Raw genomic sequence first — 15,325 nt, forward strand, 5'->3', positions numbered from 1 at the left:
TGATGCCGCTCTACTCCGTCTTCTGCCGTTTGGCCTGACTCAAAGTCTCGAAGAAGTTCTGGATGTCTTCTTTCCGCACAGTCTTGCCTGCAGCTGCAAAGCCTGCCAGGTATTGCTGGAGGTTGTTCTTCATGAGACTGTAGCCCATAGCAACCTCGACTTGTTGCTCGTGCGTCAACGTGTTGGCAAAGGCACGTTGAGCCATTTCCTCGTCAGAAGCAGTTTTCTTCTCCCTCGCACTGGCTTCGTACACGTGCAACGAGTCTTCGGGGTCCAGGAGGAACGCGATGTCGTGCTTGTCAAATAGAGACAGACAGGAGGAGCATTGACACAAGTCACTGCGCCAATCGCTCGACCAGAATGTTGGCCGTAGCGTTGTTCCTTGCGCTTCCAGCTGTTGCTGCTTGACTTTAAGCACACATTCAATCGCTTCAGTCTGCTTGGGGTTGGAAGCATCGTCGCCGTTTCCAACGGGTGTTTCTTCATCATTATCCGGACTGTCCACAGTGTAGGCCATGAGGAACGGGTGTTTATGCATACACTCGAGACAGATGAGCTCATCAAAGCTTTCCGGAGACACTGTGTGTCCAGTATCGGTAGAAGCAACAGCGTCGTCAGGTGATTTCTTGTCCGTCTCAGCGGAGGAAGGAGTCTCCTTCTCAGCATGAGTTGTAGTGTCTTCAGCGGTTGTTCCCTCCTCAACTACATCCTTGGAAATGTGCTCCTCGTGCAGCCAGTCTTCACAAATGACACACTGTACCATAACCTCAGGTGTCGTTCGTTCGGGGTCTGGATATGGACGGTGGCAGTTGCAGTACAACCCTCCATAGTTCTGTGAGTACGTGTTGCGAGGGTTCGTCGCCGCCTTGTCTGCTTCCAGCTTGCATGGATTACCTGCAGCAATAACGACACATTAGCCACAATGGAGCCTAATAAACGATGTTTGCGGTAGCTTTAAACTCACTTTTATGGAACTTTTTGTTGCCACAGTCGCAGCGGAACGAGCGCTTGGTGTAGAGCTCCACGAGTTCGTGATCCTGGTGGCAATTGTATGTGCAAGCCAGACACACACCGGCGCGCGTTTCGGGCTTCTCTAGTGCATCCGGTGTGCAGGTCATGCAGGCGTATACTGCCTGACGCATGTAGCCCATGGGATAGCTACAGTGTGTGTCACTGGCGTCTCCTAGCACCGCGTCCGCCGTCTCCGTCATCTGCTCGTTGTGCTTCAGCACGTCCGAAAGTGTCACCATCTCCTCCTCATCTTCGTTCACCGTCTGCTGCTCTTCCTCTTCGCGGCCGCGTTTGTTGCCAGTCGCTTGGGCTGCAGTAGTTGCCGTTGTCTCCATGATGCAAAACTGGCAATCGAAAAAAAGTGATCAAAAGTAGATCAGAAAGTGAAGGTGTTGGCGCCAAAAAAATGGCGATCGGTGATTGGCTCATACTCCCGTCGTATACAAGGTATACACTCACTCAAGTAGCGCACTTGATTGGCGAGGCTTGATAGCTCATTGAGGCAAATACAGTCTGAGCATCATGGTGTTCTTTGTTTGCGAGGGTTGCAATGAGACACTGAAAAAGAACAAGGTGGACGCACACGCAGGCCGCTGCCGCAACTGCTGGGCCGTGAGCTGCGTGGACTGTAGTGTCGTATTCGAGGGCAACGACTACGCCGCGCACACGAGCTGCATTTCAGAGGCCGAGAAGTACGAGAAGAGTTTGTTCCAAGGCGACAAGAACAAGAGCAAGAACGGCAAGAAACAGACGCCACAGGAGCGATGGGTGGACGTGGTGCAAACCGCGACTTGCCCTGAGGACTGCAAGGTGCAGGACGTACTCACGCGAATCGCTGGATATGACAACGTACCCCGCAAGAAGAACAAATTCGTCAATTTTGTCACCAATAGTTTGGCGCTGCGTGATACGACACTTGTGGAAAAGGCCTGGACCATTTACGAGACGGCCTTCAAAGCGTCGGCTCCGGAGGCGAACGCAGCGGCACCTGAAGAGGAAACAGCGAGTAAGAAGCGGCCAGCTGAGACCGAGGCGGAGGAGACTTCATCTAAGAAGAGCAGAACGGAGGACAAGCCTGTTAAGTGGAGCAAGTTGATCAAGTCAGCACTCAAATGCTCTGGCAAGGAGCTGGATGTGGATATACTGCGTGACCAAGTGCTCAAGCAAATTCAGGAGAAGCAACTGTCCTCAAAGAGTGAGAAAGAACTTAAGAAAGAGTTCAAAGCTGCCATCAAGGAGAGCGATAAGTTTGTAGTGGCTGAGGTCGTCCGTCTGAAGTGAGGGAATCTGAACATGTAGACATGCGATAGAAATAACACTGTTTTTCACATCTCGAAACATGACAGTCTTATCGAAAATTTCATTTAAATAGCAAAGTTCGAGAGGTCTAACTCCCATTTCACGAGCTCAGGGCCGCTTTGAACTTGGTCTGTAGGCACATGCGGAAAACCCTTATCGGCTTGATCCTTCTGGGCTGGTGTAGTTTGCGCGTCAGACGGCTCTCTTATCTCGATGGATGGCTCTCGTTTCGCAAGATACTGACTTTTGCAACTGCTATGTTTACTGCTCGCTCTACTTGTGCTTGGCGGGGCAGTTCGACTTCTTCTTCTGCTATGGGTTTGCTGACTAGTGACACTTTTTGTGGCACTGTACCTGTTGCTGTTGGCACTGCCACTGCTGTTTCCACTGACTAACGAAGATTGAGAGCCTGGACCTGTTGCCGATGAAGACGAAGACGAGCTCCAGGAAGATTCAGAAGAAAGTTGCAGTTGAGAAGAGAGACGACGCCGCTGAGCAAGATCTGCAAGTGTCGGACCAACTTCGATTGGTCGCACTAGATTGCTTGCAGTCGCATCATATTCAGCATGTACACCCAATGATGGTGATAGTGGTGGGATATCAAGCTCAGCAACTCGAAATGCTGCGTCGAGAGGTCGTCGATGAGAGTATCTGTCAGTTTCTGTGGCTTGATCCCTCACATACGTCGTAGTCTGTTGCTGCTGATCAACCTTGGCAGTGCGATTGGTAATGTCTTCTTTGCTTTGGTTGTCTCTGGTTTTTAAAGCGTAAAAGTGTTTCTCTTTCATCTCCAACATATCTTGGAACATTTTTAAAACTGAATCTTCTCCTGAAGACGACACAGAGGATACACCCTTTTGTTGGTGACGACAGTGGGAGGGAGGACAGCGTTCCGCCGAGTACCTAGATGACTTGTCGTCTTCTTTACCTTTCGGTGCTATTGCCGGTTGAGCAACAGCAGTGCTCGTCGGGCGATGGTACTCGATGGCCGCGTTTACTGCCACCGTGAGCTCTTCAAGAGTCATTGCTCCTGCATGCCGTTTACCACGTGAGCTGCATGGCGATGTCCCGGACCCCCACTCTGAGTTCACTTCATGCTCGTCTTCATCTAAACTTTCTTCATCGCTGTCTTCATCGAAGTAAAGCTCCTCTAAATCTGCAAGAGCTCGTCGCGCCACTTCTCGATCGTCGTCAGCGGAAACCGGCTCAGTATCTTTGTGACCATCTGCCGGTGCAACCTTGCAGACCTGTTGATACTCGCATGAGATACCGTAGCTTGAGAGCGACGATGTCGGAGAAGCTGCTCTTCTAGAGAAGACCATGGTTGATCAATGCACACGCGACTCTTTGTTGACGTACTTGAAGTTGCCTCGTAACGGACAAGTAACCTGATTGGACTATTTAAACCTCGTTCGGCTCTTTAATTGGTGCAAAATAAATACAATTCAAAGCATTCCATCATATCATATTAGTCCCCGTCATGAGCACCTCCGACGCCAGCAACGCTGCTGTTACGCGGCCAGCACGACGACCGGTTATCTACCTCACGGGTGACTCGCTGACGGAGCGGGGAACTGACCCCAACAATGCCGGTTGGATTGCGCTGATGCAGGATCGCTACAACCGATCGGCCGATATCGTTCCACGCGGACTGTCAGGTTACAACACCAAGTGCGTCTTGCTGCTGATTGGAAAGCTTCACTGCATTAGTACAGGGCCTTACTGATGCATTGATCGTTTTGTATGAGTAGGTGGTTCATTGAGTCGGCCTTACCTGCGCTTGAGCGTGAGCTATCCGGTGAGGTGCGGTCGCCGTGTCTGATCACGTTGTGGCTGGGTGCCAACGACGCTGCACTTCCGGACGGTACCGCAGCTCGCCAGCACGTCCCGCTTGCAACATACAAGGAGAACTTGACTACAATCGTTCGCAGCTTCCAGGCTAAAGCTCCTCGGGCTCACATTCTACTGATCACCCCGCCGCACGTGGACGACGCCGTCCGCAAATCGCGCTCGCCAATCGGCTGCGCTGAACGCACGAACGCCGCAGCAGGTGAATACGCGCAAGCGTGTGTAGAGACTGCTGGAGAGATTGGCGTAAGTGCGTTGGATTTACACTCGTTCTTCAACTCAATGTCGGAGAGTGAACGCGCGGCGTGCTTGGACGACGGACTGCATTTCACCGCTAAAGGCAACCGGTTGGTGGACGAACAACTGCAAAAGAAGATCAATAAGGCATTCCCCAGCTTGGCGAAGCAGCTTAAAGTCTGGCAGCTTCCCAACTTCCGCATCTGGTTGGATGTGTAGGCTCCTTTATCCACTCGTCGAACACAGCGAAGCTCCAACATGTAGATAGCGATGCTTAAACATGTAGATAGTGATGTAAATAGTAATGATACGTCATTCACTGCCCGCTTCTTCCACAGTTTCACTACCGGTTTCTCATTTTTAGTGTCCTGCGCAGCCTCGTACCAGTTGTGGGAAGGTATTCCAGCCGTCGCAAAGCAAATTTCGAGACCAATCAACTACTTGTTGGAAATAATTACAAGAGTTTTTTTAGTACTTCGAAGTAGTTGGTAAATGGAGAGTGAGTATAAATACTAGTATTGGAGACTCTACCAGCTACATGTACATGTTGTCCTCGTACCGGTCGGTACAAAACACCCCTCCAAATTGATCCTCTCGTCCTTACAGCAGGATAGCGTTTTGGGCTTTGCTCTCAATTACTTGAAGTAATCAATTTTAATTCTTGCCGTAAAGATTCAGTCTGTAAACTGCTCGCCTGCACTAGCCAGATTTGACCGCCTTTCAAGACCCCGACAATGCGTGTGAGCTACGTCCTCTTGGTGGCAGTAGCCACCCTCCTCATCACCTGCGACGTTGTGTCAGCGCAGCCGAGCACATTGTCCCTACCAGCTTCCGACGGCGCGATGATCGAAGACACCAACAACCAGCCGCTGCGATTGCTAGAGATAACGACAGCCGACGACGGTGAAGAGAGGATGGCCGAAGCGAGGCTGATGGACTCGGAGATCCTCGAAAAAATTGTCAACGATCACGCGTACGCCAAGCAGGTCTTCCGCAGCTGGCTACAGAACGGCCAAACCAAGGAAGACATCGAGAACCGACTGAAGACGCTGGGTCTGCTGACCAAGTATGGCAATGTCGTCAAACAGTACGCTCAGTACTTGACGGTTCTCGAAGAGAGATCTGCATAGCCAGCTCTTCCCTTAGTAAAAAAGTACAGTTATACTTTAACTACTTCGTAGTAGAATATAACTGGAACATAAACAACCGACATATGATCTACACTGTAAACAGCATTCCACATTGTTCTGACAAGAAGGCAGAGCACATGTACATGTATTCAGAACATGTCGAGGATATCGGGCACAAACAAAAGAATCGCCATAAAATACTTCTTTTTTTATTGTTTCATCTTGATTTCAGCTGGATCAATCAGCCCCCAGCTAGCCCACAGAAGATGTCCGTCGATTTAGACATCATGCAAAGCAGAGCAGTGTCGTTTAAGCAGCAGCAGCATCGACTGGAGCAGTGTCTTTCCCGGCCGTTTCAGACTTCTCAACGGGAGCAGCTTCGATCTTCTCTTCTGATGAATCCTTTTCAGCCGTCTCGGTCTCCTCCGTTGCCGCTTCCTCAACCTTCTCAGCTGGCTCCGTAGTTGCAGCCTTCTCAGCCTCCGTCGACGCCTCCTCCTCCGTCTTGGCCTTCTTAGCCACCTGCTCGTCATTCGTCTCCTCCTCTTCACGCTCCTGGCGCTTCTTTGAGCCTTCCGTCGCAGCCTCAGCTGACACTTCCTCCTCTTTCGCAGCATCCTTCTCCGCCGTTTCCTCCGTAACCTCGCCTTCAGGTGTTTCCTCGGTCTCCTGCACAGTATTAGGAGCCACATGGCCGCGGATAAAGGACTCCACCTTGTCGAACTTGGAGCTCGTGTAGTCACCCACAATCTTGCCGTCCCTGTACACGCGGAAGTGCGGGAAGCTGTCCACTTCCACTTCTTCGCATAACGTCTCGTGCTCCTCAGCACTCACCCTGGCAAACGAGACGGTCTCGGCAAGCTCCTCGGCTAGCTTGTCCACCTTGGGCGCCACCAACTTGCAACCGCCGCACCACGGCGCGGAGAAACAGGCAACCAACGGCTTCTGAGTCGCAGCGGCCACGGCAGAGTGGAAATCCTCAGCTGTCGAAATTGCGATCATCACTCTTGTTTCGGTTTGGAGCTTGGACTGTTGACTTGGAAGCTGCAAATTGCGGAATGATCGATGGAAGGTCGGCGCGGACATGCTAGCCACAAACAAATGGGTTCAAGCTGTGGCTTGCCCTCACGCATACAAACTCCAAGTCCATCAACGTGGTTGCTTTCCTTTCCGCATTCCGGATCTCTCCATCTGACGTCATTGTCGCATTCGAAATTATTCTACAGTAACGGCTTTTGGCGCGAAAAGATCGTGCCACACCAGTTTTCACACAGCTTACAAATTTACTTCTGTAGCTTCTTTTCTAAATCTAAACTACAGAACTTAAACCTACAAAAAAGCACAGACAGTTGCATCACTTGTTGCGTGCGTGTCGACAAGCCAGACGGCGTAGAGGAAGCTCACCGCAGGCAAAGCCCGCGTGATGGATATCAACGCTGATCCCAGTCCGCTCAAATCCAGCTCTCTCCAGTCCGTTCCGCCAACGGATCCCTCCGCTATGACTGCCGACGTGGAGGAGAAATCGCCACCCAAAGGCGGTATGAAGCAGCTTGTGGCCTGTCGCATCGAAGGTCACAAGATCCAGAAGAGGTTGTCGCCCAAGAAGAAAGCTTTGGACCCGCTGCGCTATCTGCCGGACGGCGGCGGCTACTACGCGCTGTTTACTATCGCCGCGTACTTTGAGACTGAAGGGGATGAAACTACAGAGCGGAGGCATGTGGTGCAGCGAAGCTACAAACAGATTTGCACGCTGCACTCTAGGGTAAGTTTCCATTTCGTTCTGTTATAAAAGGAGTGGCTAAAGTGATAATCTGTGATGTGTTTCTATACATTTCTAAAGCTGCTGAAGACATATCCCAAGTCAAATCTGCCGAAGGATTTACCATCAATGCGCAACAAGAGATACGACAACGAGTACATTGAAGAGAAGCGCAATGAGCTGACAAAGTATTTGGCACAACTAATGCAAATTCCGGAAGTAAAGGCGTCGAACGTGCTGCGCGACTTTCTAGAGGCTTCGACGGCTGCGGAAGACAGCAGCGACGATGAAGATGGGCCTGTGGCTCCGTTGAGAATGCTGGAAGGGCTTCCGGGCACGATTATTACGGTGAGAGCTGGCCAATCATTCTCAGTTACATTGCCACTGAGTGCCGCGGGGGATATTGCATCGTGGCAATTTACGACAAAAAAGCACAATATTGGCTTCAGTGCTACGTTTGGCGGAGAGATGATTCGTGCGTACTCACGTGAAGGAGCAGATGTGAAGCCAATAACGGGGTTTTACCGGTGCACCACTCCTGGAACGTGCACACTTACGTGGGATAATACGTATACTTGGAGTAAAGGCAAGGTTTTGATCTACTGGGCGGAGGTGGAATCGCACAATGAGCAAAACACACAAAGTCACGCTTCTGCTACCTCTCAAGAAGGAGCTGTGTCGACTGAAAAGACAGAAGCGGCGCCGACAGGGAGTGGATCTGATGCTGTGGATGTGGACAATCGTCGGCTCGGCTTTATTGAGCATACACGAAGCAATTCCATGCATCCGCGGCATCTAGTGAACTCGTCCATTTCTCTCCTCTCAAAGCCATTCGTGCATGGCCATGGCCATGACGATGGCTCTGCACATGGAAAATCTCGACGGTTGATCCCTGGGAGGACGACTTCAGCACCAGCACTTTCGATTCCGAGCTACTTACAAGCCTCGGAACGCGGTCCTCAAATGAAATCTGGATCGCTTATTATTCAGCGCAGTGTCAAGTTTCGAGGACGACATTGGTACCGAAAGTGGTTCGTTCTAGACCCACGGAAATGTGTTCTACGGTACTACGATTCGGAGGCTGCTGCTCGTCGAGGGTTGTCGTTGGCCAAGCTCAACCTGACAAACAAACATGCATCTCTGGCTATCACTAGTAGGTTAAGTTTGGACGCTGCTCCTACGCCCTACATGTTTCTAATCCGTACCAAGAAGCATTGCTGGAAGATCTGTGCGCCTTCGCAAAGCGAGTACAACGCGTGGGAGAACGCCATCTCGACGGCAATCTTGACTGCGCAACTCTCACGTCGAGGTAGGAAGAGTAAGAAGGCGATGGTCAAAGCTGCAAAGAAGTCGCCACTGGTGCGAAAAGATTCACATGCAAGTGAATCTGATGACGAGACGCCCAAATCTGATATGGCCACAGACACGAATGGCAATAATGAGGTGGCAACAATGGGTTCCTCTCGGGACCCAGACCGACCACTGAGTCCAATTGAAGAATCAGACGACGACGATGATGACTCGGACAATAAAGACGATGGCGATTCTGATGATGACGATGAGTCTGAGTCCGATTCTGACGACGAGTTGCATGAGGGCGACGATATCGAAGTTGTCCCACCAATGACGGACATCGATTCACCGATAAATAGCCAAGACGAGGCCGTTGGAAGCCTGCCAGACTTGCAAAACCTCCCATTGGAATGGAAGCTTGGTCTTGTAGCCGTGTTTAACGTGGCGCTCTTATCAGTGCGCTCTGCCCCCGTTGTTGTCATTGTGCTGGTGCTGTTTATCATAAACTGGTACTTGCTGCTTAAGTACATGAAGGCCACAAAAGACAATGAAATGGACTCGTCAACGGCGAAACCTAAGGCGGAGTAATTTGAAAAGTGGCAAAAGCGTTTTTTGTGTGGATTTAGCCCAGTTTTTAGTTGCCTTCATTGCTGCCTAGCAATTCGAGGTAGTCGGGGTGTTCCCACGCGTCCAAGCGTTTTGCCAGTGATGGAAATTCACGCTCGATTGCAGTGAGGATGTGGTCAATGACGAGCTCGTTGCCCTTCTGGTTGAAGTGCAGTCCGTCGTATTGGCAGCCACAGCGCTCCTGCTCGTGCATTTCATTCATAATTGTGTGGAAATCCAGCACTGGGACGTTCAAGCTTCCCGCTTCTTCGATGCATGCACGGGCGTATTCACCAATGCCTTCGTTGGAAAAGTCGAGCTCTCCATCAGGATCCGACCACACATTCCGTCGCGCCCGATCGTTCACTGCAGGTGGAGTGATCATTAAAATGGCTGCATCGGGTGCCTTATCTTGAACTGTATGCACAATTTCGCAAAGATTGGCTCGGTACTTGGGAATCGGCACGTGGAGCGCCGCTTCGTATCCCGATAACAGTGCGGAATCATTGCCACCGAGCCAAACGGCCACAAAAGCTGGAGATTCTGGCCACAAGCTTAACTCCTCCTTAACACTTGGAAGGGCATGTTTGACGAAAATCTCCGTACTGTAGCCGTATAGCCCACGGACTACGATATCGGCGGAGCGAGTGTAGCGGTGCTGTAATTGAGCCACCCAGCCCCCGAGATCTGGATCCGTTCCCTCTTGTGTCAGCGAGTCTCCAAGTAGCAACAGCTTCGGACGTAGAGACGTCGTCGTCGATGCCGTTCTTGAACCGGTAGACGTGATGAAGGAGACACCCCGCATCGGGAGGAGACGACGGAGGCTCCCCCTTAGCGTGAGCATAGCGAGGGACAGGTATTTTTCACTTTTGATCAGAAATGAGTTGGTGATAAGACAAGGCGGAGACTACAACGGCAAATGGAGAGTGCTAATTTAAATTAATTGCGTACATGTACTGGGACGTCCAAAGTCTTCGTAGTGCGGGAACTTCTCGACCTAAATGAGCGCACCATGGGGGCACGAGTGCAGAAGACTACCACACCGAGTGCCTTGTCCCACAGGAGTAATTTAACCCACATTCTTAAAGGGTGCCAAGGAATACGCGTATGTGCACATGCATTTACAGACTTGTTATCGGCATTCTATGATCTTATGACGTCTCCAATATGGTACTGTTGTTATCGTCCGGAAGCCACGGATCTGCCTCAATCCACGTTTCATAAGTCGGAATTTGCCAGCGATCGAGTTTGTGCGAAATGTTGGGAAAGTCGACATCGATCTTTTGGCGGAGTTGCTGGTACATGAAGTTGTTGCCTCTTTTGTTGAGATGCAGTCCATCTTCGAGAACGTTTTTGCGGTCCCACTGGGTCATGTTGTTGAAATAAGTGTGAAGGTCCAGCACGGACAACCCCAACTTGCTCGCCGTCTCCACACAAGCATGGGCGTAGATCCCAGCCATTGTGTTGGAGTGGACGACCATGTTTTTCATATCGCCCTCGTATTTCCGAGCATTCTTCTCCTGGACCTCGTCGTCGACGCACGGCGGTGTGATGAACAGAATTCCAGCATCTGGAGCCATTTGTTGGAAATGAAGCACAAGTAAGACAAGGTTTTCTTTGTAAGACTCGACGGGAACGTGCTGTGCCACTGCAGATCCGTTGGGCAATGCGGCATCGTTGGCTCCCAACCATATTGCGATCAAGGAAGGCACGTAGGCTCCGCTGGAGATTTCGCTCTGAATGCTCGGGATTCCATACTTCAGGTACCATCTATGGAGACACCACGTCAGATACATGAGTCAACAAGAGATTCGTTCGCTGCAAAGTATCTCGTCCAACCGTACTTTGTATTGTAACCGGAGAGTCCGCGGGGTACCACATGAACCGAGCGTCGATAATCGTACTGCAGCAATGTAACCCATCCATTGGTCTTGGGTATCGCCCCCTTCTCGGTCAGAGAGTCGCCGACGAGCAATATAACCGGTCGAAGTTGAGGGCGCATGCTGATCCTTTCAAGAACGGTCTCCCAAGCGCCAAATGACCACGCGATGTACGCAGCCACAACAAAGAACGCCAACACAAACCGCTTGGAATTGTGCGTAGCTGCTGCAGGTGCTGATGGCAGCGAAGGAGGTGGCAGCTTCGGCTTCTCGGGGGCCGAAGCCATAGCGGAATTGCAGGACGAGGAGCTTACCGGTACTCCGAGGAAACAGTGAGGCCAATTTCGGCAGTAAACATCGATCGCCACTGATTCACCATCGTGTGACACAATCTCAGAGGGTGTTCCGGATCTGAGTGACTAAAAGCTAGTCAACACGTCAGTACAGTACTTGGATACCGGTAGTCGCAATGGTCTAAGCTTAGCAAGAAAAAACAAGACACTTGGAATGATAATGCTACGAGTTCTATGAAATAACATTAAGGTAGCTGGTGCTTCGAAGCGTACGAGTACTGTTAATACCATCGTCTGTATTATCTGGAATCCACGGGTCGCTCTTGACCAGTCTGTTAAAGTTGGGAGCCTGCCAGCGCTCGAGTTTGTGCACTACGTCCGGGAACTCGGACTTGATTTTGTCCATTAGCTGGTCGTACATCAACCTATTGCCTCTCGTGCTGAGATGCAGTCCGTCCCCCAGCATATTATTACGTCTCCATTTGGGCATGTCGTTGAAGTACGAGTACAAGTTCACTACTGGAAGTCCCAATTTGTGCGCGGTTTCGACACAGACTTGTGCATACTTGCCTGCCATTTCGTTCGTGCGGTCGATAACCCCTTTCTTGTCTCCTTCATTATTCCTAGCACGGCGGTGGCGCGCCATGTCGTCCACATGAGGCGGAGTGATCAATATGAATTTTGAATCGGGTGCCAGTGTCTGGAATTCCCGGACAATCGTGATCAAGTTCTGCCGATATGTCTCAATCGGAACATGCTGTTCCGAGTTACTTCCATTCGGTAGTGCGGCGTCGTTCGCTCCGAGCCACAACGTGATGAGGACTGGAGTGTAGGAGCCGCTGACAATCTCTCCTCGGATCACAGGCATGGCGTATTTGAGGTACCATCGGGTATTGTATCCCGATAGCCCGCGTGGCACAACGTTGGCAGACCGAGTGTAGTCATTTTGTAGCAGGGTGACCCATCCGTTGGACTTTGGGTTGGTGCCTTTCTCAGTGAGTGAGTCGCCAGCAAGCAGCACCGTCGGACGAAGCTTGGGACGCAGACCTGTCCCGATGAGGAAAGCTTCCCAGGCGCCCAGCGACCACGCGATGTATGCGGCCAGCGCGAAACAGGCCAACAGCGTGCGCTTGACATTAATAATGGAAGGATGTCGGAAAGATTCCGGGAGAGTGAAGAGAGGCGAGGGCTTCGTCGCCTTAATGGGCGTGGGGATCATGTTGGGAGGTGGTGGCGACGCCTCGGCTCGGGCTGTGCCCCGATGGAAGGCAATTCCGGTAGTGAGTGATGCAGGTGTGCCACATTGGAGCTGTACAGAGACTCTAGTATTTTTTTGTAGAGTCTTGATTGTGTTATCATTCTGTGTGACAATTCCTTTTGGTATGGCGAGCAGATTGGCGGTTAGAGCCTGTATGCGGCTCCGGGTGATTATTTTTGAGCTGATATGCTGTTAAACTGAAAAACTACCAGTGATACCAGCTCTTGTACCGGTACTTTCAAACTGATGGGTGATCACGCAGTGCTCCAATATTAACACTTAATGCCGTGCTAAGCCCGGTGAAGCTCTGGATATTACGGTATGTTCAAAAAGCAATAACTAGTGCGGAATGAAGGACTTTTTAAAAAATAGAGAAGAATTGCGATTTCACTAAGACTTCCAGTCTAGAAGAAACCGAGCGAGAATGATAGTCATTCATTTGAGTGGCTATCCCCTAACTTCGAAAACTTGAAAACAAGTTGGTACCCTAGCTTAAGAAAGTACTGTATTTTAAAGAAGACCTGTAACAATTTTTCCACAGCATTATGGTTTCTTGATCTATTCGATCCTCGATTGCATGAAGTCTTTGGGTTTCTGCCAGCGCATCACGACTTGGAGTAAAATACTCCAAAAACTCTTTCGTAAGGGGGCCATGAGATACAACTGCGATAACGTTTTCACTCGTGTGACGGCGACATAGAAATATGAACGCTGAGGAATACTGCGAGTCGGATGACGAAGCGGAGCAAGAATCATTTTCTCTACTGTCAGTCCTTGGCACTTCTCAGTGGTCAATGAGTACGCCAACACAAGAGAGACTTGGCAAATTGAGATAGAAAATGAGCGATCTGGCAGCCGAATTCGGACACCACATTCTGTCCTTTTGCATACAGGAACGACACCAAGTGGTAACGTTTTCTTCCTCTGATGTGTGTGATGTGTGTGTGTGAGTGTGTGTGTGAGAGGGAGGGGGGGGGCTTACTTACGCGTTACGTCGTAAGGTTGATGTGTATGAGGATACAGTTTAGCCAAAATGAAGAAGCCGCGGTCGAACGTGCGTTGTCGTCCGACCTTGCTGTCTTGACGCGAGACGGCCTCGATATGAATCCTATTAGTATTCACTTATTCCCTTCTTTAAATCATGTAGCCTTCATGTACTGTACAGTACCACCCACCATCGGTGGTATCGTATATTGGAGCAACATCCACCTAAATCCAGATAGCGTGAATGTTGACCCAGGCGGCTTGGAACGACATTCACCAGTGCTTTTTATGCTTTACCGTAGTTTATTAGAAACTCCGTCCTTTTAGCCTATCACTTGCAAGCCACTATACTTTTAATAATTACAAATGTAGCACCCTAATATTTTATAGAGGATCGTCGACGGTTTTCGATCGCCCCTAAAACTCTGGATATGAATATCCAGAGAATTGCAAAAATATAATCACATCCCTTAGAAATATTATAATTTTCGATTTTGTTCTTCTAAAAACAAGCAGCCAAAAAAAATCCTTTTTATGCTCCATAAAAAAATTCGAGTTAAAAAATGGCACTCGTTATTTCGCCCGACTGAGGTAACATAGCATTGACTTTTATACGTGTACAGCTATTATAGTACGGTTAAATTGGAGTAAAGGTAGGACACTAGCGCGTTTGCACTCGTCTGCGGACTTATAGCCGTGGGCCCGCCCCTCTCTTCGCTTGCTGCGCTGCACTCGAGGGGGCGCCGCTGAGGCCTGCCCAACCCCGGCCTCGACTCGGCAAGGCGCTGTGTCTGGGATTAGAAATTAATTCCGAGCGAGTGTTGCCAATACGGTCAGCTAAGTCCATTTCATGCATGTTGGGGAGTATAATTGTATAGTCGCTTATCCAGTCGGGTGAAATACTCACTGTCAATAAATATAAAAAAATGTCGGAAAGTACATGTGTAAATAATATTTTAAAAGTGATATCTGGCATCCAACAAAATAAACTATTTATTGTAAGATATTGAATTGAAATTACAGTACAATGTTCGTTTCGGAACGCGTGTATTATACGAAGTACCTAGCTACCAACTTGACGCGCACGCGAAATGGCGTACTGTACCTGTATGCTAATATTGAAGCCTCCCTTGTTCGCTTTACATGGCAGTGCCATGATGGCACATGCCGGCACATGCCGGCCCGGGTGATAGTTGCACCGGTGTACAAGATCAGTGATGCTTTGTCACTTTTAAAAATGGCGTAAGAGATGATAAAAAATCGCGCTTTCTCGAAATCCCGTTTATTCAGTATGGCCCCACGACCGACTCGGTCAGTAATTGCCATTCCAGCGAGTTACCTTTTCCGAAGATTGAGATGAAGTAGACGGCCGCAAGGACGGCCACTACAGGTACGAGGCTGCGCATCACTCTCGTGAAGGTAGTGAAGCCGATGGAATAAGCAGCATAGCGATAAGTGGTCTACGTATTAATGCTACCACCACTTTAAACATGTTGGAGCTTCGCTGTGTGCGACGATTGGATAGCAAACTACACATCCATCTAAATGCGGAAGTTGGGAAGCTGCCAGACTTTAAGCTGCTTCGTCAAGCTGGGGAATGCCTTATTGATCTTATTTTGCAGCTGCTCGTCCACCAACCGGTTGCCTTTAGCGGTGAAATGCAGTCCGTCGTCTAAGCACGCCGCGCGTTCACTCTCCGACATTGAGTTGAAGAACGAATGTAAATC

The 15,325-nt window shown here is 50.0% G+C and overlaps 9 protein-coding genes across 9 annotated transcripts; 4 read left to right on the top strand and 5 right to left on the bottom strand.

The window, feature by feature from the left end:
* Nucleotides 1-10: 10 nt before the first annotated feature.
* Nucleotides 11-1,261, bottom strand: PITG_00704 (uncharacterized protein; the record flags this gene model as incomplete). Its single annotated transcript, XM_002909232.1, has 5 exons — nucleotides 11-439; nucleotides 506-625; nucleotides 707-894; nucleotides 965-1,173; nucleotides 1,248-1,261. 5 exons carry the CDS (start codon nucleotides 1,259-1,261, stop codon nucleotides 11-13), a joined length of 960 nt encoding a protein of 319 aa, XP_002909278.1.
* A 272-nt stretch (nucleotides 1,262-1,533) lies between these two features.
* PITG_00705 (uncharacterized protein) lies at nucleotides 1,534-2,292 on the top strand (the record flags this gene model as incomplete). Its single annotated transcript, XM_002909233.1, has 1 exon — nucleotides 1,534-2,292. One exon carries the CDS (start codon nucleotides 1,534-1,536, stop codon nucleotides 2,290-2,292), a length of 759 nt encoding a protein of 252 aa, XP_002909279.1.
* A 1,498-nt stretch (nucleotides 2,293-3,790) lies between these two features.
* Nucleotides 3,791-4,614, top strand: PITG_00706 (isoamyl acetate-hydrolyzing esterase 1, putative; the record flags this gene model as incomplete). The annotated part of the gene is made up of 2 exons (XM_002909234.1): nucleotides 3,791-3,981; nucleotides 4,062-4,614. The coding sequence occupies 2 exons, from the start codon at nucleotides 3,791-3,793 to the stop codon at nucleotides 4,612-4,614; spliced, it is 744 nt and encodes a 247-aa protein (XP_002909280.1).
* Nucleotides 4,615-5,129: 515 nt separating this feature from the next.
* Nucleotides 5,130-5,525, top strand: PITG_00707 (secreted RxLR effector peptide protein, putative; the record flags this gene model as incomplete). The annotated part of the gene is made up of 1 exon (XM_002909235.2): nucleotides 5,130-5,525. One exon carries the CDS (start codon nucleotides 5,130-5,132, stop codon nucleotides 5,523-5,525), a length of 396 nt encoding a protein of 131 aa, XP_002909281.1.
* Nucleotides 5,526-5,627: 102 nt separating this feature from the next.
* Nucleotides 5,628-6,611, bottom strand: PITG_00708 (thioredoxin, putative; the record flags this gene model as incomplete). The annotated part of the gene is made up of 1 exon (XM_002909236.1): nucleotides 5,628-6,611. One exon carries the CDS (start codon nucleotides 6,609-6,611, stop codon nucleotides 5,835-5,837), a length of 777 nt encoding a protein of 258 aa, XP_002909282.1.
* A 370-nt stretch (nucleotides 6,612-6,981) lies between these two features.
* PITG_00709 (uncharacterized protein) lies at nucleotides 6,982-9,165 on the top strand (the record flags this gene model as incomplete). Its single annotated transcript, XM_002909237.1, has 2 exons — nucleotides 6,982-7,287; nucleotides 7,366-9,165. 2 exons carry the CDS (start codon nucleotides 7,024-7,026, stop codon nucleotides 9,163-9,165), a joined length of 2,064 nt encoding a protein of 687 aa, XP_002909283.1.
* Nucleotides 9,166-9,988, bottom strand: PITG_00710 (isoamyl acetate-hydrolyzing esterase, putative; the record flags this gene model as incomplete). Its single annotated transcript, XM_002909238.1, has 2 exons — nucleotides 9,166-9,502; nucleotides 9,551-9,988. 2 exons carry the CDS (start codon nucleotides 9,986-9,988, stop codon nucleotides 9,212-9,214), a joined length of 729 nt encoding a protein of 242 aa, XP_002909284.1.
* Nucleotides 9,989-10,334: 346 nt separating this feature from the next.
* On the bottom strand, nucleotides 10,335-11,350 carry PITG_00711 (isoamyl acetate-hydrolyzing esterase 1; the record flags this gene model as incomplete). Its single annotated transcript, XM_002909239.1, has 2 exons — nucleotides 10,335-10,953; nucleotides 11,028-11,350. 2 exons carry the CDS (start codon nucleotides 11,348-11,350, stop codon nucleotides 10,335-10,337), a joined length of 942 nt encoding a protein of 313 aa, XP_002909285.1.
* A 238-nt stretch (nucleotides 11,351-11,588) lies between these two features.
* On the bottom strand, nucleotides 11,589-12,575 carry PITG_00712 (isoamyl acetate-hydrolyzing esterase, putative; the record flags this gene model as incomplete). Its single annotated transcript, XM_002909240.1, has 1 exon — nucleotides 11,589-12,575. One exon carries the CDS (start codon nucleotides 12,573-12,575, stop codon nucleotides 11,589-11,591), a length of 987 nt encoding a protein of 328 aa, XP_002909286.1.
* Nucleotides 12,576-15,325: the final 2,750 nt, after the last annotated feature.

Source organism: Phytophthora infestans, genomic scaffold (assembly GCF_000142945.1).
Source record: "Phytophthora infestans T30-4 supercont1.1 genomic scaffold, whole genome shotgun sequence".
NCBI lineage: Eukaryota > Oomycota > Peronosporomycetes > Peronosporales > Peronosporaceae > Phytophthora > Phytophthora infestans.